The sequence below is a fragment of the Amblyomma mixtum genome, chromosome 2, assembly GCF_055824585.1.
Source record: "Amblyomma mixtum isolate Tamu chromosome 2, ASM5582458v1, whole genome shotgun sequence".
Taxonomy (NCBI): domain Eukaryota; kingdom Metazoa; phylum Arthropoda; class Arachnida; order Ixodida; family Ixodidae; genus Amblyomma; species Amblyomma mixtum.
In genome coordinates this window covers 70768116-70794370 of record NC_143013.1, presented here as the reverse complement: position 1 = coordinate 70794370, position 26255 = coordinate 70768116, and the positions used below count along the sequence as shown (strand labels likewise).

At 44.2% G+C, this 26255-nt stretch overlaps 1 protein-coding gene across 1 annotated transcript in view; it reads right to left on the bottom strand.

The window, feature by feature from the left end:
- LOC149359686 (nose resistant to fluoxetine protein 6-like) overlaps positions 1 to 24720 on the bottom strand; it is a 45825-nt gene extending 21105 nt beyond the window's left edge. The window contains exons 1-9 of the mRNA XM_089567729.1: positions 24644 to 24720; positions 17827 to 17879; positions 10663 to 10874; positions 9588 to 9699; positions 8155 to 8239; positions 5733 to 5821; positions 3759 to 3938; positions 3132 to 3225; positions 1666 to 1752 (exon numbers count right to left, since the gene is read on the bottom strand). Of these exons, the coding sequence (XP_089423855.1) occupies positions 1666 to 1752; positions 3132 to 3225; positions 3759 to 3938; positions 5733 to 5821; positions 8155 to 8239; positions 9588 to 9699; positions 10663 to 10874; positions 17827 to 17879; positions 24644 to 24720 (989 nt within the window). The remainder of the gene's footprint in view (positions 1 to 1665; positions 1753 to 3131; positions 3226 to 3758; positions 3939 to 5732; positions 5822 to 8154; positions 8240 to 9587; positions 9700 to 10662; positions 10875 to 17826; positions 17880 to 24643) is intronic.
- Positions 24721 to 26255: the final 1535 nt, after the last annotated feature.

Below are 26255 nucleotides of genomic sequence, written 5' to 3'. Positions count from 1 at the left end.
AAATTTCAAAGTGATGAACAAAGCAACTGAAGGAATTTTGGTGTAATTATCGTTTACCGCGGCCTCTAGGTCTTGAGATTTTTCATACAGCCAAGTAAAAATAACTAAAGAAATAATGTCCGAGGTCCTTCGCAGTATTATGTCTCCAAGGTAAGAATAAATTTTCTTATCTCTTCTACTTATTTTCCACTGCTCCCTTCTCACTTAAGTACTACGACGATGATGTTTCAGCGAAACTGGACCGTAACGTGGAGTATATATGGCGAGTTATGAGGTTTTAAAGCTCGATAATTATCACTGACGCTGACCTGCTTCCCTGGCGTCTGGCCCCTTGGCTTATTCAGCGGCGGTCTCTCACTGAGCTCTTATTTTTTTTGTCAAATCGCAAAGAGCGGGCACTTCAGGCTCACGAGTTGCATGTGATGGAGGGGAAGATACAGTATACTAAACACTAATACGTATATAGGGTAGCATAAAGGGAATAAGCTATCCGCTTGCGCACATCCTTTCATGAAAGAGTGTGCGCAACAGAACAGCTTACTTACTTTTTACTCCTTCCTGTTTAGAGTGTACAAAGACCATTCGACGGCGTCTTTCGAATCTGCGTTGTTGGCGCGTGATCATGCGAGAAAGGCCCTATTACGCTAGCCGACGCTTCGCATTTGTAGCTTGCATCCTACAGCATGCAAGTTGCAGGACGCGATATGGCCACTCATTTCGCTGGGGCCTGTTTATTGCTTGATCAAAGCTGTTTATTGCTTGTTTATTGAATTGAACAAACAAAACTATGACAATTGTCATAGTTTCGTTTGTTAAATTTTGTTTTCATGTATTATGCCTCCCTTATACACCCAGGTTTTCGCAATAAAGCCTTAGTTGTGAGTTCAGCGCTTGTCCTGTCGTTGCCTTTACTCTTGTCTCTAGTCTTTTGTGCGCTGTTTTTTAACCATGAACCTATACCAACTCGCCCAACTTAACTTTCTACTAAGCCATTAGACATATATGCGACTGTGCTGTGATAATCGCGTTTTAACATCAGACAGCGCTCTTGTGATCTCCACTTTCAAGCGAGAAGTGTCGGCGCGTTGGTAGATAACGGACGGGGCGAATGACTTAGCCTTCTGACCTAACTTCGCGCCTCCTTCGAGAGAGGAGGAAAAAGAAATTTCGCTTGCGGAGGCTGGTGCCCCGGCGGGCGACATGAGGCCTGTTTTATACAGATCGTGTCTAGTAGAAGCGTGACGAAAATGCTTCATTGCAATGACTGTAACTCTGCTATGAATGGGTCATTACGGGAAATTTTGATGCGGAAGGCGTTCCTCGGACATTTTCTTACAGCTAGCCGAGTGTAATAAATGTTCCGCCACGGGTAGTGAGCGGCTCTTTAATCGCTTGAAACGCTTCCGTATGGCTGTTTGAGCAGTTTTCTCACGAACACTTAATTGAACTCCAGCACCAATTCAACTCCAGCACAGCTGTTTCAATGTACTGTTCCCTCCATATTCAGGAACAGCCAATAGTCTGATGTTTGCCAGGGCTTGCTACTAACGAGGAAAAGATGTTCAACCCCCCCCCCCCCCCCCCCCTCCAAAAAAAAAAAGACTTTAAAAATTAGTTATCACTATGAATTGATATGAAAAAGCGTCATTAGGTAATATAACTTACCTTATAAACCGGCGTACGACGGCGATGAGGGCTACAAGAACACGATTGCCCTTCTCGTTATCTAATTTGAAGTAAATAAAGAAACCACTGAAAAACAAAGAAACAAACAAGTAATTAAGAAAGCTCCTAGCAAAGACACTCTGAGAACTTGGATCTCAGAAAAACCTTATTTATCTCATCATGTCTCTTAGAATTAAAGAATGCATAGTGAATTATGCACTGGGCTTCCCTGTATTCTGCTTCTAGCAGTGCAGAAACTCACTGACACCCCACTAATCAATACGCAATTGAAGCGACAGGGACACTAACAATCTCAAGGCACATATCGGGGCATGGACGCAAGCTCAGTGAGAGGTGCACAGTGTCCTGAACTGGCACCCTAAGTGCATAAGTGTATGTCAGTAGGCCAGGAGAGTGTTTAAAAAATGTTCACTGCCGAACCAGCTAACTCATCGCCAGCCATTCCCAAGCGCTATTGCAGTCAAGTGTCTCTAAGCACGGAGCATGAACAACATGAAAAAACCCTTAGTGGCATCTAAGGGCCAACTTCAAGGTGTCTTTTAGCTATTCCAAGTTCATTTCGTTGTACAGGACTATAACCCTATATCTTATGATATCCCGTCAGCACCTTGTCAATATTATATTGCTCTCATTGAAAGGAGGGGTGTTTTTCTGCCGCAGGTGGGATTTTGAAAAACATAATCTAAAGAAAGAAAGGTCAAACGCTTAGACAAATTGCGCGACTAGCAGACAAACACTGCAAATCGAATGGAGGCCCTCCTTTTAGGATGAAAAGCAGTAGTCAATAAATCCCGATCGCACCTTTTCCTGTGGCAAGCAGTTCTGACGAATAGCTTATGTTTTCAAGAACATTAAAGTAAAGTATTTATTCAGAAACAATATCGTCCCCTTGCAGCACCATACCAGCGTCTGTGCACGTGTCTGTTCAAACTTTTTTTTCGAAGCGTCTAGAGGTTTTCTCCTTGAAGTCAGTCATGCCGGCAACATTTTATATCTCCGCTCAAAACAAAAAGAAAGGACCATTTCGTGCTAACAAAAAAGGATCGCTTTTCGAAAACATGAAGATGGACCTCCCGAAGTTCAATGTTATGCCTAAAAAATATTGTGTTGTGTTGTAACTTTTTCTTTTCTCATGCAGTGGCACGTTTTACTAAAAGATACTGTAGCTGAGTTCTTGTTGTGCAAACAGCTTCAAATGATGAAGTAATTATTTGGACAAAAATATGTGTTTTTGAAGAATAGGGCCGCAAAAGCGTGAGCGTGGAAGTGTGTGTCGCGCGTGAATTCTTAAACATTTTAAACCACTAATGTGGTTTTTGTGAAATAGGGAGCTCGAACTGTGCGCACGCGAATGTTAAGATTTTTCTCGTTAATAGTACATAATGCGGGTCTGAAAAAGTTATAGTAATGCGCCCGAAAGAGCAACGGTGGCGTAACAGACCAACCTGAGAAAAAAGAACGTATCCACGGCCTGGAATCCAAACGTAACAATCACGCCGTGCCAGTGCTCAAATATGAAGAGTACGTTGGCCAATCTCGCTGAAAATAGTAAGAGAAAACAGTGCGGCAACAAGCTTCTGTTTTCTGTTGTTGACGAAACAAGGTTTACCCTTCGAGGCGTTTCTGTAGCAGTGAAAACGGAATAACGTTATATTCCCTCGTTTTGTTTCCTTGAAAAACCAGATTGCTGAGCTATTAACAGTGTTAATTTTAAGCGTTTTCAGGGTGTGGACTTTTTCTTGTTTTTTACGGGTGCTCCGTTTTGAGAGACAGACAGCGCGTTTAACAGAACACAAAATCAGGCGTTGAAAATTCAGGATAACTGTGCTCAGCTTAGCTGGGTAAGTACCTGCAGTTCTGACGATAGAGAGAGAGGTGAAGTGCCGCGGTAGTCTTCGCGGGCATAAGTGCAGTCAATACTTGTCAGAATTAAATGAAAATAAGAAAATCTTTGAGGCTTGCTCTAAATAAAGAACGTGCTACGATAGCTATTCACATACGGTTGACGTCAGAAGTTGATAAAGCTCAGTGGACGAGTGAAAGATGCTAGAAATGTGTGCCGTCGTGCTTACAAGTGTTGTCAAGGACGTTCGCGTACGAGTGGCCGAGTAAGATCCAAAATATTCCTAGAAAGCGAAGCCCATGTACGAAACCGTAGTCGTACGTCTCCGAGTTTTTGTTTCTGTTGGCTTTGAAAAGGTACTTCGTATTCTTGATAACTGAGAACGCAGTCAACGAGTTAAGCAGGTAACCTGGAAAAGAAGAAATCACACGTAACACTTTGGTTTTCGGAGCAAGGGGTGCATGAAAAATCCTTTTTTTCTTTGAAAACATAAGTGAAAACGATTAATGCAGCATTGCTGCCAAATCGAATACGAAGAGTGCTGCCAAAATCTTAATCCGATGCGAATCCGACAGTTATAGGATCGAATTAATTCAATCCTATAAAATAGTTTAACAGATATTAACTATTTTAAGAATAGTTTAACAGATATTCGCTACTTGTGTCAGTACTCGTACAAAACGAGTAATCGTGGGGAACAGCGAGGAGCTAGCGGCTGCGGTTTGGCACGGAGCTACAGCTTATGGAGTTATCGCTATAGCACTCAAGACGCCACAGTGGTCTCCACTAGGAGTTGTTTTCACGTAGTCGTTATATTAGCTATATAACTCTCATAATGCCCAGCATTCTTGAAAAAAACTTTTCAGTATTAGAATATTCTAAGGTACTTTTATTGAAATACTTTAGGTATATGGTCCATTCTTTCGATGCCTATCAAAATCTTTCTTCATAAGTGTTTTCATCACTCGCATCGAACTAAGACTCCCATAACTGAATTTCTTTGGAGGAGAAATTCTAGAGGCCCGTGTACTGTGCGATGTCAGTGCACGTTAAAGAACCCCAGGTGGTCGAAATTTCCGGAGCCCTCCACTACGGCGTCTCTCATAGCCTCAGTCGCTTTGGGACGTTAAACCCCATAAACCAAGCCAAACCCATAACTAAGTTAAGAACTAAGTTAAGACTCCCATAGAAAAGCAATGGGGAACGCTTTTGACAAGCAAAAACGTTAATAGAAAAAAAAAATGCGAGCCTTCCGACGGGATTTAGGCGGATATGTTGATTATTATAGCGAAATGTTACAATATATGAAGAAACTGCGTTCCTAAACTCCTTCCCGTTGAAAAATGCTTTCTGTACAGAATTGCTGGGTATGACGTATAGCAAAATTTCCTTTTGCTGCTGATGCCGACGGCGGATAATCAAGCGCGAGAACCCAGTAGGGCGAGGACCAAGTATGAGCCATGGCCTCCGCGATCGCGCATCAAAGCAGGGTTGCCTGAATTTACATGAGCCCTGTCGCGTCGGCAAAACATGGAGGTCAGGTATGAGCATTATGAACACCGCGACTCGAATGAATCGCGTCGTGGAGCTGAACCCTTTATAGACCGATCGCGGGAGCATGCAGTGGGGCGTCGGATTGCGCCCTGGTTTTGAAATACTGGTCCAGGAAATGTATGGCGTGCATTAACAGAACTTTATAACAAGGGAGTAATTAATCATTGACATCCACCCGAGCGCAGCCATACGGCTACAAAGGAAAGCTATACAGCTTTCTCAGAAACTTCGTAGTTAAAGAAAGATTCGTCCTGGTCCGGAGTTCGAACCCGGGACCACCGCTTCACCGGAGCAGTAGCTCTACCAAATCCACTCGAGCGTAGCCGTATGGCTGCGCTCGGATGGATGCCAATGAGTAATTACTCCCTTATTACAAATCTACTCCACCTTGGGGGATTCCCCTACACATTTGACCATTAACAGAACTTCGTGCCAGTTATTTCAAAAAGCTTTTAAAGCTTTGGAACATATTCGATTGGTTTGAAATAATTTTGAACATGCATTATCCGGTTTCTTCGGCGAATGGGGTAGGAGGATATTCGATTCGCTATTCGGAATTTTCGAGTATTAACACGCCGATAATGAGTTTCTATGTCTACTACGCTCGCATTTCACTCGAAAAATGCTGGGAAATGATATGTGAACCTACCATCAGTCTTCACCATTTTCCACTTCATTGAAGAATAGTCAATAGCCGTGCTTATTATGATTGCAGCCGAGATTGTTCCCAAAACAGCTCTAAATAGAATGAAAAGAAATGCAATGATATTAAGAAGAATTTATTTTCTTTGTGGCCCCCCTTAGTGGGACATGAAGCATTAATTTGGATTTTCTTCTTTTACACAAAAAGTTCTGGTTGGCGTATTACCAGAGCGGCCATAAGTAGAACCATGTAATACATATTAGGTGATAAAATGCATATTGATCTAACGATTTATAGGCTTGCTATGCGAGGTATTGCGTGAGCAGCGAAATAGCTTGCATGCTGCGCGGCTGCATGGATATGGCGTGTCCCGTCTGAATGTACAGATTCTGGCATGGAGGGTATTATAAGCTTCTCTTGCTAGTGTGTGCATCCTTTCATTACAAGCCGCAGACATTGCTTAGCAGTCCAAGAAAGTGGGGTGGACCAATTCACAGGGTAGTTCGGGTTGTGTTCATCAAGAGGTGAAGAACTGTAGCAAAGCAGTGCGGTAACACAGGGGCTTCTGAAACATTTAGATGACCCTGCCTTTCTAAGGCTGTAGTTTTTACTTTACTTCCAAATTATTAGCGCTGAAACTATATTCTATTTTTGTTTGTTTCAAAGGAGTGCATTGTTTGGCAAGTCGGTCAATCTTTATCAACATAGGGTACATGAGCACACACAAATAAGTCAAACAAGTAGCACAGACAATGGGAAGGTATACATCGGTCAGACGGGCTGATGTTTAAATTGTTAAAAGAACAGCGGCATTCGGTGAAGTCCAAAAAAGGGTAAAATTTTTTCCTCCACTGCAGCGCCTTTCCGGATGCTACACGCAAGAAGCCGTACCTGCCTTTGCTGGCAAAAACAAAAGTTTCAAGGAGTAGCCGTGACCAGCTGGCATGTGAGCTTGCCGAGGCGTTTTTCAAAAGAAAGAAAGGGGGTGACTGTGTAAGTGACCCCTCATTCAAGTTGTATCAGAAAGAGCAAAACGCCGAGGCAGAGTGTTAGTATCGAGCGTTAGCAATACCAAACGAATATTGCGTCATTAGCCATCTTTGCGATACCCGGTAAAAATTTTTCGTTATATCCGTATATCTACTTTTTTGATGCCAGCGTATACAGCACAAAAAGAAAAACCGTTTGACACCACTTCGAATGTCCTACGTCATTAAGCTTCACCGTAATGGACGTTTGGTTTGGGGAACCAAAGGTCGTCGTTATGAATCGCTGTGATAAACTAAGCTTTGATTCGACTAGTAATCTTAAGCTCCGTAACCCGCTGAATCATTTGATACCGTTCCGAACATTCGACGCCAGTTAGATGGTCCGCAATCTGTGTACCAATGGTACCACCCACTGGTCCCACTTGAATAATCACCTTGTGTTTACTACTAACGCGGCCTTCAGTAATGACAGCATTCGAGCTAACGCTGTAAAAGAAGGAATGATTTTGGACTGCTCATATTCCTTGATATGACAGTGTGAAGTTATAAAAGACGCATCTTGTTTTGAATAAAAATCAATGGCGAGTCTTAGCTTGTTGTGTGCCCTTGCCGTTCTCGTTTTTGAGTCCGCAGTACCCTTCGTTGATTTGTTTGTTTTAAGGCGAAAGCCTTTAATGCCTCGACGGAAGCGTCGGCAGATTTGTCTGCCTTTCGGCGTAACTGCTTAAAAAGAAACCGCGGCGAGCGTGGGAATCGAACCTGGGTCTTTGGCATTTGAAGCGGAGACGCTACCACTCCGCCACGAAGGCTCAAGACTGGAGCATGAATAAAAGCGCATCTAGTGAAGGCATGTGTTTCATAAATAAAATAAAAGGGATAAAGTTACGGAAAGGGAAAAATAAAAGAAAAATAAACAAAAATAAAAGCAAAATAAAAATAAGATATGAAAATAAAAATGAAAACAAGATAAGAAAAAGAGCAAAAATGAAAATAAAAAAACAGAATTTAAAAAATAAAAAATAAATAAAAAAAACAGTGCGCCAGGAAACGCTTTCGCCTTGCAGCACTTTAGAGAGCCAAAGTGCCCCCTGAATTTTTCTTCAAGGGTATGGCGCTGCTTCTGCAATAATAAATCACGACGCCCTACCGACAATGTCTTTAAGTAAGAAGGTAATCGGTATTCTCACAGAGCGGGCCTTAGGCCACAAAGACTCGACGAGAAACACAGGATGAGTGCTCACTATATCTGCGTGAACAAGAGCATCAAGAAAAATTTTAGCCGCTGCAACGTGGATTTTGCGATAACACTGGAATTCTGTTTTTTCTGCCATCCTGCTGCGATATGTGTTAATCGCTTCTTGTGAGAACCGAAATCAACGCAACAGCACTCCTGTTTATAGCCAGTACAAATGTCACAGGTTTTCCGCGTATGTACTTACATTATATAGATTTGAGTTGTGTTAACAGCTTCGGCACGGCTGGTAACGCAGTCTCTGACGTCTACTTTGAGCATTCCTCCTACAACTGGCAGATAGAAGAAAAACACATTAGAAAATGGAAAATGCTTACACTTACTCCACAAAATTTTATTTTTTAATTTTAACATTTTGCGGCTGTTGTTGGTTGTAATGCAGAGAGAGATAAGAGAGAGAGATAAAGAGGAAGAAGGAAGGCAGGGATGTTAACCAGAAGGGTGTTCTGGTTGACTAAACAGCACTGAGGAGAAGGTATTAGGGGATAGAAAAGAGAAAAGGATAAGGGGTTCTGTTGTACTTATTTTGTATAGCTGCATATATTCTGCCTAGATGCATATGTTGATTGTTGTCTATCACCGCATGTTTATCGCATTATTTTTATGCTCCTAAACCCTTTCGACTGCTCCCCGCTGTCCGAGTCAATTCTAAATCCGGATGCAGGGGCGGAATTTTGCTGCCCTGCTCTCCACATCCATCCGCGGCCGTCTCCCCCGTCTGAATACCGCTTTAAAAGCCCAGGATTTCGCAACCGTTTTCTATTGAGCTCTAGCACGAGCCCATCGATTCCTTTAAGTGGCCCCACATAGTGACCAGTAACGGCATTCAAGACGGCCCGACTGTGAATCTAGTGGCGCGTCTGGCATTAGAACAGAGGATGTCTCGGTTTGTACACTTGTCTGTTTTCATTAGGGCGAAGAAGAAAGGGGAGGCGAGGGTCTCATGGGAAGAAAACCACTGCGGCCACTAGGTCCTTTCGCAAAAACGAGAGAGAATGTTGGGAACATTCGTATACAGTGCAAAAACATGGCGCATCCATATATGTAGAACTGGTCTGTCTCTGCTTAACATGCATCAATCCCAGGGAGTCCTCGTACCACTACTGGCGCAGTGGTGCAGCGGTTAAGCGGTGCGCCACTGCCCTGAGATGACAGGTGCTGACACCGATGGAATTTGTGCGGTCCAGGTTGCTCTCGGACAAACGATAGACAGTTTTGCTGGGCTCTGAACCTCCGGATTAGTGTTGCCGCACTAATATCCGGCGCGTAGGTGCACCATAGTGCTCACTTCTACTAAGTTCATGCGAATCGAGGATGGCTTTGCAATCGCATCGTTCTATCAGACAAGGCACATCGCGACCCCAGGTATTTTGGATTCTAGATCACTGGTTTGCCGCGTTAATAACATTACGTGCGTTAACATTCCTGCTTGTTATCTGGAACACAAGACGCGTGAACTGTGCGCTTGACTCGGTGTCTCCTCATGCTTCGCATTTTGTTTGGGCAGCAGTGCGCTCTGTCGCGCTCACTTATTGCGCAGTGTCTTACTACAGGTAGTGATGCGCAAGAACAATGCATTGTGGCAGGCAGGAATGGCTTTTCAATGAAAGCTTTACTTACATGTATCAACAATTTTTTGGAGATCTTCCTCGGTGCATTCGCTGATAAAACACACACCAATGCGAATGCCAGGGGACCTTTCGTCTCCTAAGTACGCGGAGAAGTTTTGAGCCTGTGTTTGGAAGGAAAGACAAATGAAACAGGGTTATCGTTTTTCTGTTTCTTTTGTGTATGATATCGAAATCACACACGCCACTTGCGTGCCTAAGAAACATTTGATTGCTGTTGTAGAAGCGCTAAATCCTTTATAAGGGGTCATCTAAATTAAACTTTCATTCCTGACACTTCTGGCTGCACACATGACAGTTCAGATTCAGTCTTTGTGGGTAACTTTTTGGCATGGTTTGTCGTATCTTGCTGCATTTTCAATAGCGTCCTTTGTCTCGTTGACCTAGGCAGCCATGAAATTTTATGCGAAGGTAGAAAGGGAGCAAGAGTTTTCTTTCAAGTTTGAAGTCAACTAAAATCCGCCATTGGTAGCGCCCAAAGGCAAACCATTTTTGTTGCTTGCGGCTCGTGCTTAATGATAAGTTTAGAGCGGTCCAACACCACTCTATTGTCATTCGGAAGAAACACCTTCGTAAGGCACCCTATTTTACCTCACGATCGATGTCACCGCGTTAGAAATGTTTTTTTGGAAGGCAGCAGGGGCGGGGAAACTAAATTTAACAGCCATGGTCAAAAATTGTCAGGCCTAATGGTTTCAGTTCTTTTTTTCGGTGCAGTGGGGCTGCTACTGTGCCCTGATTAAATTAACTGTAGGGTGAAGACAGGAACCATGGTCCAGCCTACTCGAGACGTGGCCCTTAAGACTTCTGACTGAGGCTGTACACTTAACCTACCCCCTAACTTCCCTGAATGATTCGTATCCGATTCGGTTTCATCACTATTCTATTCGTTCTCAATTATATTTTTAGATACTCTATTTACGAATATTCGATTCGATAGCAAAGCTACACGATTTTATTCTTCGTTTCAGATTTGAAATAGTACTATTCGCACGCACCTACTAATATTATTTAGTTCTCGTTTCAAGCATGGCTTAATGGAATCACTGAAGTTGAAAGAGCCTCACCCGGGCGTGAGTCATCAGCCACACCTGCTGGAGGTCCTCGAAATCAGCTGCGCTGCCTCCCTGTTTCAGATAGAAGTTGCAGTACTGAGCACGCACTTTCTCCGTTCCGTCTTCGTTACGAACAACCGTCTCGATGCACTCGTCGTACGCACCGGCTTCCACAGTGTTCAGTTGGAACAAGCCGGTCGGGTACTTTCCCGTCGCATCGATTACTGGAAGCAGAAAGCGCGCAAAGGATTAGAACTCGTGATACGCACTGCAGGTGGTCGTACCTCTCTTCGAGGTGCGGGTATTGCCACAGTGCGTGGCCAAGTTTTTATGTGAAACATGCCTAGATACCCGTCTGTGACCGCCTGTGCACTGCTTACATGGTTCACACAGTTTACAATGTTTACATTTGTGTTTTCATGGAGCCCCTACTCCAGTATGTGTCAATGACATGTGTCGATGTGTGTGTTCAAGATATGAACTTCAAGTGTGTCTACGCACCGCGATGCGAGTTTCAACCAGTGGGTGTGAGTGTGTGTGTGGACATCACCCATGAAACTAATTGTATTATGACATCATCAACCTTTATTCGAACTTTCCTTTTCCTCCCCTTCCCTTTCCCCCGTGTGCAGTAGCAGGTCAGGGCCATGTTGCCACCGGCCGACCTCTCCTCCTTTTTCTCTCATTAAAATTCTTTTCTCTCTATCTCTTGGTATTTCTCAGCATGGCTGATTCTTGGGATATATGGCTTTACTGCGAAAGCATTACTAGTCGCATTACGAGGAAAACTGGCGGCGTGTGCCAGTGCGTGTACTCGCAAATGGTACAGAAAATCTGAGCGATTGCAAGAAAAACAAGGTGACCTCATCAAGCGGCCGTAGTGCGCACACAGTAAGCCAAGCACCACCATTTCACACAATCATATTGATCTTCGTTCTTATATATATGCACTTACTGCTGACCTCAATGTGGCGCCAATTCTCCCGATTAGTCCTACGTTCCTACCACAACTGTGAACAACCGTTTGCCGCACAGCGCTGGGGGGATGTCAAGCGATTTCTTATTGCACATAGCTTATATGTGCTAGTCAGGTCGGAGGCTAGCTTGCGACAGCGCAAGCAGCACAGGAAATCAGCTCAGTATTGGAAACGCATTCGCAAAGGCCGGTCAGATGACCAGTGCTGCTTGGGAGGGATTCGAACCGACGACATATGCACCTTGAATGGTATGCCTTCCCAGACTTTTTACCTCTTCCCTTAAGGTGTGGTTGAGGTGCCCACCTAGATGTGAGACAGTTACTGCGCATTGCTTTTCCTCAAAATTTTGGCGCAACCGTTCGTCGTACACCATTGCAGATGGTGTGTACGATTTCTCTTTTTATAAAGCGTACGTATCTTAGTCAGGTTGGAGGTTAGCTAGCGACAACCATTTAGACCGTGTGTCAAGTGGTTCACACGGGCTTCAGTGAATTCAGCGTTTGTGGAATCAGCGTGTGGAGGTGCGTGTACATTTCATTTCTCAGTGCGCAAACAGCGTCGACGTCGAACGGTCACGATGGCACACTAATGCTTTTGCCTTCACAGCACGTAAGCAGTCTTAAGGGCTGTCTGTATTTTTAAGGCGAAAGCCTTTAAAATGCCTCATACTGTCGTTAGAAGATGCGTCGGCAGCCGTGTCGACAGATTTGTCCGCCTTTAGGCGTCACTGCTTAAAAAGGAACTGCGCCGAGGGTGGGAATCGAACCAGGGCCTTTGGCGTTTGAAGCGGAGACGCTACCACTCCACCACGAAGGCTCAAGGTTCGAGCATGAATACAGGCGCATCTAGTGAATGCATGGGTTTCATAAATAAAATAAAAGGAATAAAGTCAGGGAAAGGAAAAACAAAAAATAAAAGTAAGAAAATAAACAAAAACAAAACAAAAATAAGATATGAAAATAAAAATAAAAACAATAAAAATAAGACAAAGAGCAAAAACAAAAAATAAAAAAACAAGCTATGAAAAATAAAAAAGTACAGGAAAACAAACAGTGCGCAAGGAAACGCTATCGGCTTGCAGCACTTTAAAGAGCCAAAGGACCCCCTAAATTTTTTTTTTCATATCAGTGAAGAGCTAGAACAGACGAAGACATTGAAGTCCGGAGATTAAAACACAGTTCTCCCGCCCCGGGTGTCCAGTATGCAAATCCCGGAATAGTGAGGACGATGTGCACCATCCGCAATGTGTTTGTCCGGCGCTGAAGCCGACGAGAATCCGGTACCTGGACACAGCAGCCACAGTAGCGGTGGCATCTGGCTGGAACGCGGGAGGTGTGGGGTTCGATCCCCAGTAGTACCGGGTAACCACCGGTGATACTAAGGATACAAGCTTTTCCATGGCCTGATCCTCGGCTTAGGTGCGGTGAATTGCTTGCGAAATGGACCTATGACCCCACCTTGCATAGACGAAATACTTTCTACCATGGCGTGCTTTAGCCAAAGCTGCCCTTGCATAACAAAAATTTATCATTATCATCATATTCCGTAAATTGCCCGACGGCGCTAAACGGCACAAAGTGCAAGCATCGTCTGCTATAGATCTTTTTAATCGCTTGTAACTATAGTTCTCTAACAGGCGTTGACCTTTGTCATAATGTGTTTCATGACGCATTTTAGCTAAAGTAAAAATTTTTTGCAGTTGGTCTAACGCGAAAGAAAGGAGAAAAATGTCTTCACATGGCATCCTTCTTGGGCGGGCGGGGGGGGGGGGGGGAATCAGAACGCATATGCTCTTTAAAAGCTTTCGTTGTATTTTATATGCATCCTTTATACGCCTCCGTGCTGTGAATGAGTGTTATTTCTGAGTTCTGGCAATGTTTGTCCTCTTTTCACGTCTGGGTCTTTCTGTGCTTCAGCACCTCGTCAATCGGAAATTTATTGCGCAAGCAACCGCCGGAGCAGTCAATCTTACAAGGTCGTAGGCGTCAACGGAACGGCAAGCAGCCCAACACACTTGCATTTCAAAACACTCTCAAGGCCAATGTCGGTAAAGATATTCTAAGCAGGCGTTGAGGTTCTCTTAGTGGTATTGAGATAGAGATAGGGTTCGATATGCGTAGTTATTGGAAAATGCATTTCAAACGGGTCGTTTACGACTAAGTGCAACTGCCCTGCAACAGATGCACCGATATGCAACACGAATTTTAGAGCTCCTTTTTCTGTCACTCTGGATGCGTAACTTACACATGCCTGCAATTAATTCAGGTGGAAAACGGCGCAAAAAACGTGGACAAAAGAGACAAACACGAAAGGACCAGCGCCAACTCGGGACTGGCATGTAGACACGGCGATGAGGTTGACACACACAATGGCTTGTTCGGTGCGAGAGCTTAGAGACAGTAAAGGGCCCATTGTAGAAGAAATATGCTCAATAAGAACTCTAGTTTGGGCTAGTTGGTTCATGATTCAGGAGGAAAACGGCGCAAAAAAAAAAACGTGAATGCATATATTTCTTCTACAATGGGCCCTTTACTGTCTCGAAGCTCTTGCACCGAACCAGCCATTGTGTGTGTCAACCTCATCGGCGTGTCTACATGCCAGTCCCGAGTTGGCGCTGGTCCTGTCCTGTTTGTGTCTTTTGTCCACGTTTTTTTGCGCCGTTTTCCTCCTAAATCATGAACCAACTGGCCCAAACTAGAGTTCTTCTTGAGCATATTTCTTATACAATGGGCCTTTTACTCTCTCGAAGCTCTTGCACCTAACCAGCCATTGTGTGTGTCAACCTCATCGGCGTGTCTACATGCCAGTCCCGAGATGGCGCTGGTCCTGTCGTGTTTGTCTCTTTTGTCCACGTTTTTTTTGCGCCGTTTTCCTCCTGAATCATGAACCAACTGGCCCAAACTAGAGTTCTTCTTCTGCAATCAATATAGCTTAATGACCCAATAGCATCCTGAGTGCAGGGCGTAGAAAATTTTTTTTGGCAGAATAGCAAGTGCGGCTGTCATGAAAGAAAGCTTGGTCTTAAAAGACACGCTTTCTTGGCTACTTTTATCCTTCGCTTTTATCAAGTGAGTACGGTTATTGTCACGTCCGTTACCTCCTCTTGTGAAGGTTTCTGTATGATGGGAGTCAGCTCGAGCGTGCATTACAGTGGTTGTAAAGAAACTGCTTCATGCGCATTATTCTACCATGTAAAGAGTTTTAAACACTTCTTAGCTCTTATGGCACTCAAGCAGCACACAGGAGCACACACTTGAGCAAAGAAGGCCCTAAATTTCCATGCGCCTCAGCAAATTTCATAGTTTTGACTGAATTGTACATTGCCCAGCATATAGAGAAATGCTAGAAATGCAACAAAAGACATTTCCATATTTTTGCGCTCAAATTATTATAACCTATCAGTGTGAAAAAAAAAACTGGTGAAACAACTTCCATATCGGGTCTTAGTAGGATAGAAATGTGTGCAAAGGGAATGCAAACCTAATATTTCGAATTGCAAGGAAGCTATGGTCAAACAGCAGATGGAAGTACTTCACTAAGTACTAAGTAGTTTACTGTTACCAAGTGCTGCTAATTTTGTCCCAGATAAAGTACACGTATGGTCCATCGTAACAATTTCGTAATCAACACATCCAAGACAAAAGCTATACTGTTCTAAGCGCCAAGAACAAATACACTACATTGCGTGGTGACGTGGCACTCAACGCAGCAAAAATTGAGCTTGTGAGTTCCGTAGAAAGCTTGAGGATCATTTATGACCACGATATGTCATGGAATAGCCACGCACTTTCATTTGAGAGAAAATTATCACAGTTATTTGCACTAATCTTCACCCTTACGTATATTCCGCGAAATGTAAAGCTGCTTAGATACAGGTCTTTTTTAATGAGTCTCCTGATTTACTGCTGCCTTGTCGGGGCTACTGCGTCTGCGACTAACATAAATCGGTTATTTATGCTTCAGAAAAAGTTTGTCCGTACAATATGTGATGTTTCATGGGGTACCGCAAGCGAACGTCTCTTTCAAGAGCTTAAAATGTATAACGTTCACAGTCTATACAATTACATATAGCCCCATGCATATATTAAGGTGTTTAAATCGAATAATCTTTGTATTCATTGAATAGCCAATCTAAAGTAATATGTATTTCATTACCAAACACGATCTCCAGAATATTGGTATTATACGTATCCGCGCACTAATTATGATAAGCAAATGGTTGCTTACACATTGCCTGTCCTGCTGAATACTCTAATCTCTAAAAGTATTGGTATTTCCCTTTCCACATTACCCAGCCTTTGCAATTATTTTTGCTGCTAACTTTGTGTTTCTGTCGTTTTAATTATTTGAGAGGTCTGTCAACATATAGTTTTGCTGCATAACTGCTATGAAAATTCTTTGTGATTAGTTTGCATTTCCTGAGTTATCTCAATCCAATATATATAACTATTTTTAACTGCCAACTTCATCAGGTCATGTAACTTGCTTGATGTTTTGCTTTCTTTCTGTTGCTTTGATTTTGCTTTGTTTTTCTCAAAGCACTGTTGTTCCCGCGCTCCTGGTGCCATAAACGGGTTTTGGAAGAAGTCAAGCTGCTCTCCGGAAGCTTTCTTCCTAAAACCCGCCCATACTTCAGTGTACGTCGTTTATTGGAAATGAAATATTGAATTATATTGTAATCGCGCAGCTTAACCATTCCTGAATTCTTGTTTGTAAAACTGTGATAACTAAAGCATTAATTGGACCATTACACAGGCTTAAACGTAATCTTCCCCATTTGGCCCTCATATGCCATAGCAGCGCCTATATAAGCATGAATATGGATCCCTTCGAAAAGTAGAGAAATTATACCTAAACTGTGATGACATTCAATAACAAATTATGCATGACGAATATTAGGTCAACATTTCAGTGTTGTGTTTGGGCGTTTGCGGAAACGCTTAAAAGAAATGTCTTGCAGCATCTTTGCCCAATAAAATGCAAAGTGCATCAATTGTAGCCCATCTGTCATTGCGTCAAGGATTTCTAGGAACTTTGCACACATTTCATTTATCTTGTCTCAATAGCGCAATAACTATTCCTAATTAGAGAAGTTAGATGACAAGAGCCTCCGTCATTTGACCCGTCTAACATGCGACTTACGGGAGCAGGCAGGCAAGCACAGCAACATGAAAATCATTGTTTCTGTTCAGCCGAATTTCACTTAAAAATCTCGATTAAACGTAAGGTTTGCTTACCGCGCAAGGCCCACGGTTCCAAATTTGTGAGAGCTCTCAAAAATTGGAGAATCCCAATGCTGCACTCGCTGGAAATGCCTGATCCCAGGAGCTTGCGGGCGATGCCGGTTCCGGCGCTGGACATCTGGCTGGCGATAAAAGCCTTCACAGTGTCCAAAAGCCGGGGTTTCGCCGTTGTCGGAGTCGTAGTCGTCGTGTCGGGGCTACCTTCGGTTAACGTCGCCGGGGTGGGCAGAGGGCTGGGTAAGCTTCGTGAAACGGAAGAAGCTTGCGTAGCTGAAGAGGATTGGGCAGCACACTCGCATTTTCCCGCAAGATTTGTGACAATGTGAAAATAAACTATGAAGATAAACCACGTAATCTTCAGCCGCATTTTGAACAGTTCCAAATACTTCTTTTTCTCCAAGTCTGGGCGACTGTGACAGCTAAATCCTGCTGTAAAAGGCAGCGATGGGGCAATAAGTGGCTCGTCCTAAAGGGCTCTCCTCAACTTATTCTATATGTACACCTACTTTTTTGCTTCGGTCCGCTACATACTTTCTGCTGCAGCCCTACTGAACAAAATAAACGCTCCTGCAATCAAATAGCTATGAATTCGTAAGGTAGCTGTGCAATCGAGTATGCAGCCGTGAATAAGCCCAGCACCACTGTCTAGCTGCTCTGCCTGAAGCCACCCTCAATGTGCCACGCCTGGCTTTCAAGAGCGCACCTGACGGTCTGCCGTTACTGACCGCCGCTACAGTCGATTATTTGACTGGTGCAGGGTTGTGTTTTTCTCGTTGACGCATTCGCATAACATTCTAGCGCTGTTCATTTGCACGGCGTACGACCGGATGGCACTATTTTCGCCCTCTCCGTTCAGTTAATAAGCAGAAAGCGTCTCCCCGATGCTTGCCGATAAGTTCAGTGCCCCGCATAATCTCACGTGCACCGTGTGGCCGATTGGGTTCACGTGTGCAAACCAGCAGGGGGCGTGATGACGTTTGAGGAGGGATCGGTGAGGCTCCTGCGGCCTCTAGGAACAGCGCAAACATGCTGCAATTGATCACTGACCCTTTGAAGGACATATGTTGGACTGAGAAGTGAAAAGAAATAAAATAATGCGCCAGCCCACAACGCCAGGAGGCACAACCGGCACCTATCAAGTAAGATGCTTCATGCCCCCCCCCCCCTCCCCCCCCCCCCCCCCGGCTCTTTGAGAGAGCGCGCATCGAGGCGTCCTACTTTCAAGGACAATGGGAGAGGAATGCCTATGAAATCCCCGGAGGCACCTTCACGAGGGTGCAGTACGGGGCGAAAAAGCGCCTTAAAGAGGCACAGACAAAAAATTTCCAACGAAAACAAACGATATGATTTGTTGCATGGGCGTGAGTTTCAGTCGCAGGTGGTCAGAGGAACGTAACCTAATATGATTTTGAGTGTAGTCACTAGGAGCCGCTGGCCATTTCCAACCATATCGAATAATTTGCACTTGCTCTTGCACTTGTGCACTTGCACTTGGTGCACTTGCTCCAATTACTGTGACGTCACCGAACCCAGTGGTGGTTCACAGGAACAAGCAGTGCTTGCCGGCGGCGCTGACGTCATCAAGAATGTGGTATCAAGGTTGACCGGTCGATCGTGTCGTCAATGTGCACTTCAGTGCTGAAGCCGACCGTGACCAAAATTGCCGGTACGAAATCGTTGGTAATTAATTATGAACGCTGCGCGCTTTTGTTTTGAGCTAACTTTCATGATTACTAGGCCCGTGGGTATCTTTCAAGGCAAAAAAAAAACCCACACCCAAGTACTTTATGTCTCTGCCCTTTTAAGCATGCAATGTGCATGGCTTGTGTTTACGAGCTTATTTTTATTGGGCGCTACAAAGTCCAGCAATGAAGGTAAAATAAAACTTGCGAGAAGCGTTTTCTTGCCGGACATCGTTGAAACGACGAGCGTATGCATCCAAGCAGTTTCTCTGCAAGATAGAGGATTCCTTCTTTGCCTATAGGCTTCTTTTAGAGGGGATAAAGGCACTCTTGCCTTTTAGCGTCGTTGGTGCAGGCCAGTCTGGTTTCTAATTACCGGTTTTCCCGTGCGAGTGGTGACCTTCTACCTCAAACGTGGGAGTATGTAGTGCGTGGCCAATACCTCTGCTAACGGTTTTTGCCTGACAGAGAAGGGCGTACTCTCTCCTTCTTCACAGCTCACATGAAAGAGGCTTGAAGTTTGCTTTTAGATTTTTTGTGCGGAGCAGTCGCGTAGGAGCCCTTGAACTCTACGAAGAGGCTGTCCAGACGCGGCCTTGTAGCTACCGACTGCTAGCTTGTCTGTTGAGCGTTTTTTGCCGTGCTCGCGAAGGAAGCTAAAACGGGGATAAGAACACAGGAAAAAATATGCATGTTTACTTTACTGCAGTGCAATGCTCACAAAATCGGTAATATATAATTTTGCTCGTTTACCTACCACGGCTCGTTGCTTAAAAACTGATACACTTCATCCTCGTTATAAGGAAGTTTAGGAGGCCCGGCGTTATAGCCGTAGCTTCGTTATAGCCTGTGTTGACCGAGCTTCCAAGGTAAATCATGATTCCTTCGTTATATCTGTTATTTCAGTACAAACCGTTTTGTTATAACGAGGTTCGACAGTAATAAGATGCCATGCATGGCGTTTTATTCCACGGACGGGGATTATGCTGCGGCCATAGTCTTGGACAAAGAAGGTGACGAAGTGTAGTTCTTGTGTGTGGTGGAAGAACTTAGAAGAAGGAGTCCGCTGCGGAGTTGTCTTGGCTGTTGCGCAACCCCGCACCTCCACCAGTAATGTAACGGGCAGAAATATATAATTACAAATGGGATTGCACATATATATAGAACGAGGCAGTCAAGGAGCCTTACATTAAGGTCCAGCGCCCGCAAACCCTTCGTCCTCGTTGTCCACCACACACAAGCACCATACGCCGTCATCTTCTTTGTCCAAGCCTATGACCGTAACAATACTGTAAACGAGGTGCATAGCGTGAAATTTACGCGGAATGCTCGCAATTAAAGCTATTAACTTAACGGATCTGTGCATGCCGCAACTCTTGGAAGATGTATGTGCTATAAGCGGGAGTAGCAAGCCTTGTCTACAAAACCGCCAACAGGCATGATATACCTGGTGTCCCAGCTAAATGCAACCAAGCTTTTAAAAAACACGGGGTGTCCAGCCGTCCGAAACCAAATAAGGGTTGTTTAGAGTCGCGTGACCTAGTCTGCAGTATTTTTTTCGTTCTTCAAGGTTGACTAAATAGTCAAGCTTTATTAACTAACTTTTTAATTATTGACTTGAGGAACAAAGTGTCAATAGTAAAGTTGTAGATCGCTTTGAGAAACAGCTTACTGTGACATTTTCAGCAAAATAATATTTACGTAAAGTAGTTTTTTTACCGGCCTTTAACCATAACCCACACAATAAGAAAAAGCTTCCACATGACAACTGTGCCACTTTAACGTCCCAAGATGCGCCTTAAAGAATAAAATCCGTTTTTTTCTGAAGTCCTCTCCTCAATGAGACTTTGGGTGCACATTGGGGCAGAGAAGTGAGCGAGCAGCTGGTTATGTGACAACTATCTTTTAAGGCCAATAAATGAAGCTACGTAAATCGTAACTTGACGGGAACAGCACGACTAGCGGTTTTTTGAGGTGATCTAAAACTTTTGCATTGACACTTTCTTCCTGAAGTCAATAATTAAAAAGTTAGCTAATTAAACTTAACTAAGCAATTAACTTTGAAGAGCGAAAAAAATACTCAAGACTAGACCACGCGACTATGAGCAACCCTGAGTTGGTTTCACTGGACTAGGACACTTCGCCTTTTTTAAAAGTTTGGTTACATTTAGCTGGGACACCCGGTATACAGCGATGAACAGCTGCTGTATATACAACGATGAACCATAGTCGTATTTCCTCAAGAAGGCAACAGCCATTCAGACCGAGTGGCAGTGGCGACAGCGAAGCAAGTGCCATCTCAATCGGGCTCATAGTTGCACAAGCATTCTCCTCACGCACACACCTGCATCTATCGCCAGTACGCCTGCTAAGGGGAATCTCAGGTGTCAGCTGATCTGATCTACGGCGTAGTTTCTACTGTCCCGGAAGGGAGTTTGGCTACTCTTACTGTTTGGAGAGGGCTTGTATCTGCCCTCATCTCTGTCTATATATAGCCAGCAAGCATCGGCAGGGGATCTTAACAGAAAGCATCATCTAAATCGGCGCTTTTATTGTGCAGATTAGCCCTCGCACGACTGCTGCCTTTTATATCAGCCAATAACGATTCGCTGCTATCGCTGATTGTTCAAACCGTCGGGCGCACTTGACACGTGACGGGAATATTCTCCGCAATTGCGCAACAATGCCGATTACTGCTGTACACGCGAAAAGAACCAAGGAACTTAAATATAAACTGATCAGGGAAAGAGGAGAACTTTGTTGTGTAATCTGCTCCAAACTTTAAATAAAGTTCTAGTTTTGTGCAGACGACATTGCGGAAATATAAAAAAGAAACAGGCGAGCGATCAGGGTTAAAAAAGGCCTACAACTCGGACCGCTGAAGTATATGAAAAAGAGCTAGCGTATCATTTACCAACCAGACGATCAAGATGTCATCTCCTTGCTATGTTTCTCATAACACGTCTAAATTGAAAATGAAGCTAAATGTAGTAGTTATACTGAAGAATTATGGCTGAAATCGCGGAAAAAACTAATGCAGGGAGATCGTAGCAGGTGGAGTGATGCCATATGTTTATAATATAACGTACAGGCTATAAACGAAAGCCGCCGAAAATGACGTGCAGGTTATATTCTCAGCGCTGCTCAAGTTTAAACGGCTGGTGAACTGGAGATCAGACAGAGAAGCAGTAAGTCATGAAATGCGACATGTGCCTAACTATGAACAGTGTAAGCAGGGTGCAGTTGAGGGCAACAGCATTTTTCTGTCAAAAAGCGTCCATTGGGCAAACCTAGCTGTGTTAGTACGAAGACTGAATGAAAGCAGGCATGCATCCGAGCAGATTATGAGACTCGCAAACTTGGGGTCACATTGGAAGTGGTGAGAGCGAAAATTAAACGAAAGAGGTGCTCTGAGAGCTTTTACACTTATTCAAGAAAAGAAAGACGAATGTATTCCTGCGCCATTCATCAGCATGCTGAAAAGTGAAGTGCAGTTTTTGAAGATAGAAAAACCGTAAAGATGATAGCCTACTTTTTAAAGTCAAATCATGATGCTGTAATTTGGTCGTGTTAGTTTCTACTCACCCTTTCCAACCGAATGCATAAAATCCCCGAATGGAACATGAAAAAGTTGTTAATTCGCCTCCGTAGTTATGTCACAGCGCTGGAGAAAATAAAACGGCTGACGTAGGCGTATATCATGAATGCTCGACCGAGCTTTCGAGTAGGTTCACGAGGAGTGAGGCCGAAGAACTTCAACGTATTTTTTTCCAAGCGCCACTTGTCACCCGCTGTGCTTATGAAAAAAAAGAGAGCGTTCAGGTATGATATATCACTGTAAAAAAATGCTCTTGAAAAGTAGAAATTTTCTGGTAGCTGCGTTGCCAGAAAATGTCTGTAGTGTTGTTTTCTGCTTTCAGCTTTTCTGCTTTTAAACATACGTGTTCTATTTCTTTTTTCTTTTCTCTTTTTACTTTGTTTTTGGCTTGCTTATATTTTCTGCTTTGATTGTTTTTTTCGTATTTGGTTGTTCTTGTCGGTTCCATTATGACACCAGGCGATTTGTGCAAAATCATGTTTATTTCAACAAAGCAGCCAGGGAACATTTAAAACATGAAGCCTTGAAGTGCGATTATTAGCACAGGAACTCCTGGTACCAGACCGGGCTGGTCCTTGCGGGCTTATCCTTTGTTCCCCTGCCCGATATCCATAACTTTCACGGCTCTGCTGGAAGGAAAGAACCGACTTAAGATTAGTATACTAAAACTATCTTGACCATTTAGTTCAGATAATAAATCAATAACCAATATAATTCGACAAGAATGAAGGAAAGTTGTCCAAAGGCGAAAAGTAAGAGTTATACCAAAGGCGGCTCTTTTAATATTGCATGAATCCAACATCGTAGTCGTTTGTAACTGCTGTCTGAGGTATCAGGATTAGGTATCAAATGGCGACGTTTATAAATTTAAATGCAAACGTCAGTTATTCAGGACCATCTCACTAACTAGAACAATCCAGATTCAATGTTGGTGCTATTGTTGTGTACGCATCAGCAATGGGGAATATGAAAGTCTACCCGCAAAAGCGTGGCATTGCGGACCGGCCACACGCTGGTCACAAGCACGACGGGGCTCCATCAAATTTCAAGAACTGGTTCCCATACAGAACGCTTCGATCGAGGCCTTAGGCGTGTACTGGCGCTCTGCATTGTGGAGTAGAAAACACACACCTGCGGCGGCACTTGCCTCCGTCTTCAGAGTGGCCAAAAGCACGCGGACGGCTAGCAGCGCCACGCACTTTTATGTTACCTGTCATACTGCACGAATCTCTACTCAGATGCGTGCATCTCAGTGCAGCCTCTTGCAGGCTAGGACCTTTCTAAATAGCGTCATAATCGACTATATGCATGCAAACAGTAAGAAATATCTGATGAAGGTAAAGAGCACAATGACTAGCGTTCACGCGTGCACTATATTATCGTTCAGTGTACGGGAACGACAAATTCAGTAGGGCCGTATCGTGCGTTGTTTACACAGTAACAGTACCACCTGGCTACAAATACTTCACAAAAGGAAGCCTAGCAGATTATTCATGCCAAATAGGAGCAATTAGCACCGCTTACCTTTCGCACAAGGTCCGGTCGGTAAAACTAGTCGGGCAGTATCGTGCGCTGTTTACAGAGTAACAGTACCACCTGGCTACAAATCTTTCATAAAAGGAAGCATAGCAAATTATCCATACCACATAGGAGGAATTAGCACCGCTTACCTTTCGCAAACAGTCCGGTCGGTAAAGCCACGCAGAAAACGCACGTGCTGTGCGTCTATAAGAGGGCAACTACCTTGAAGAGACCAGGAATACAAAAAAAAAGGAGGGACCGCACAAAACAACATGCACATTAATCCATGCGGAAAATGTTCCATGCTCTTTGTTTTAGTGTACTAATATACAAACTGAATTATAATGAGTTGCTTGCAATTTTAAAGCAAGTTTTTCTAAAGCGGAACGCCACCTTGCTGGTACTTCGGGTGCAGCCGCTGTGAGAACAGAGAATGTCGGTTTTATTAATGGACAGGTTTCTCTCTAGGGTTGCTAACAGGCATTTTCTTTGTGGCAACCGAAATTTTCTGTAAAATGTGTGTAATTTTACACACATTTTTTACTCTGTAGGCGCAGCAATATCGGTGCTAAAGAAAATGAAGAAAAGAGCAAAAAGTGTTCAAAGAAACTTTTCACGGTTACGCCCAAATATGGTTTCTCGCATGAAACGTGGACGACTTCGGAGCAGAGCGGTTGACGCAAATGGCCGTTACTAATGTGTCGCAAAATTTTGTACAGTATAAAAGAAATGGCAAGTGGTTTTTTGACAAGCAATTGCAGCGCACATTGGTTCAAAACCAAACTTTTTCAGCTGGAGTTGTAGAACCACCGGCGACGGAGGCGGCGCGTATGTCTTTCCTGTTGCTTTCCGATATGCTGACATGCTAGCGGATCCGCTTGCTCGGCGTCTTCGCAAAATTCTCCGCAACGAAGTTAGCTGGTCATCCGTCGGGCAAGGTAGCATTGTGCCTATAGCAACGTCTTAACTTACCTGCCGTAGAGGAGGTGGAACGGGGTAAAACTCGCTGTTTCCTTAAGCTCCACAATGCAGATGAGCGTGACGTACATGTTGATTAGATCCCAGGTCTTGTGCTGCACATCAATATAGCGGGTGTTTCACCTATGATGTTCTGCAGTTTCTAAAAGAGTCTTTTTCTGTTAGAAGGGCGCTTTTTTCGTCGTAGCGTTCTCAGTGGTGTAGTTCTCCAGAATACAGCTAAGACTTGCTAACTAGTAGGCCGGTTAGCTAATATTGAATTGTCCACTTTTCAACTATTACTGTTAGCCTTCTTATTTAATGAGAGGCGTTTAGCTAACCTTCAAACGCGGTTGCTCCGCAGCCACCGAGCCTTCTCAATACAGCTGTGTCGCTCCCGTAGAGTGGATCAAGTCGGAAAAGAGGTGGTGAGCGCTTTTAGATCAAATGCAGTTGGCCTGTTCTGGAGCAACCTTAAAAATCTCGTAGACTTTGTCACGAACTCCGCAACGGTCTACGAAAGGCTTCTGACAGAGCCAATCAAAAGCTGTTCTTTGGCCGCACGCATGATGCGGAGCAGCTTCTTCTCTTCCGTCTTTTAGAGGTCGGAGCGCTTGAACAGGCGTGTCATGTCTTCCACTTACGCCGCGACATTCTCGTTAAGCAGCTGTAAACGTGACTGGAAAGCGTGTTTGACCCGCTTACAACTGTCCGCACCGGCGTATATTTCTTGGAGGCGTCGTTCGAACTCACGCCAAGATGATATCTCCGCACGGATTTCGAGCCACGTTCAAGCAGCGTCTTCGAAACTGTAATAGGCGTTCATTAACATCGTGGCGTCATCTCGCTTACTGAACGCGGCGAATCTCTCGTAGTAAAGCAGCCAGTCGTCAACGTCTGCAAAGAAGTCGCCGAGGAAGGCGTCTGGTCGTGAGGGTTCTGCAGCGTAACATAGGTAGCCGAGGTTGTGCCTTTCATCACGCTGGTGCCTGTGTTCGCCGTGGGTACTACTTGTGCGAACGCTTATGGGGTAGGCCTCTCTGCCTTGGGCTGACACAGTGAATCGGTGTGCCCACGGACGCAGGACTGGTGTTCCTGGTAGCAGGTGGGGTCCTATGCATGGGGTACGGATTACCCAACACCTCCACAGTTTTGGCATGATGCTGGAGACAAAAAAGAAAGAAAGAAAAGGCAGCCCGTTATCGAGAAATGTCGGAAGACCTAGAGGGCATGTTCAAGAGGTTCTCAGTAGCGTTCAGTAAAGCCAAATATCAAGTTGAACCATGAATCAGCTCTATTCTGCTTTTCTCGGCTACTGTGGCAATTCTGGCAACAGCTAAATGTCAGTTAACGTGGCGCCGAAGGGACACGGACGGCAGGAACGAGCAAGAAGGGATGAGCGCCAACCACCAGCTGATTTATTTTGAGCTTGGCGCCGTCATTTTATACATAAACCACAGAAATTGGCGTGTCATGTCAATGCGCACGCAAACGCACCTACACACACACAAAAAAAAAAAACATTGGGCACAAATATGGCATTCAAAACACTTCACGTGACCGGTACTGCATTCTCGCGAACCGTTAACTTCAAACATGAACGAACTGTCCCTTAAAAGCACACTTC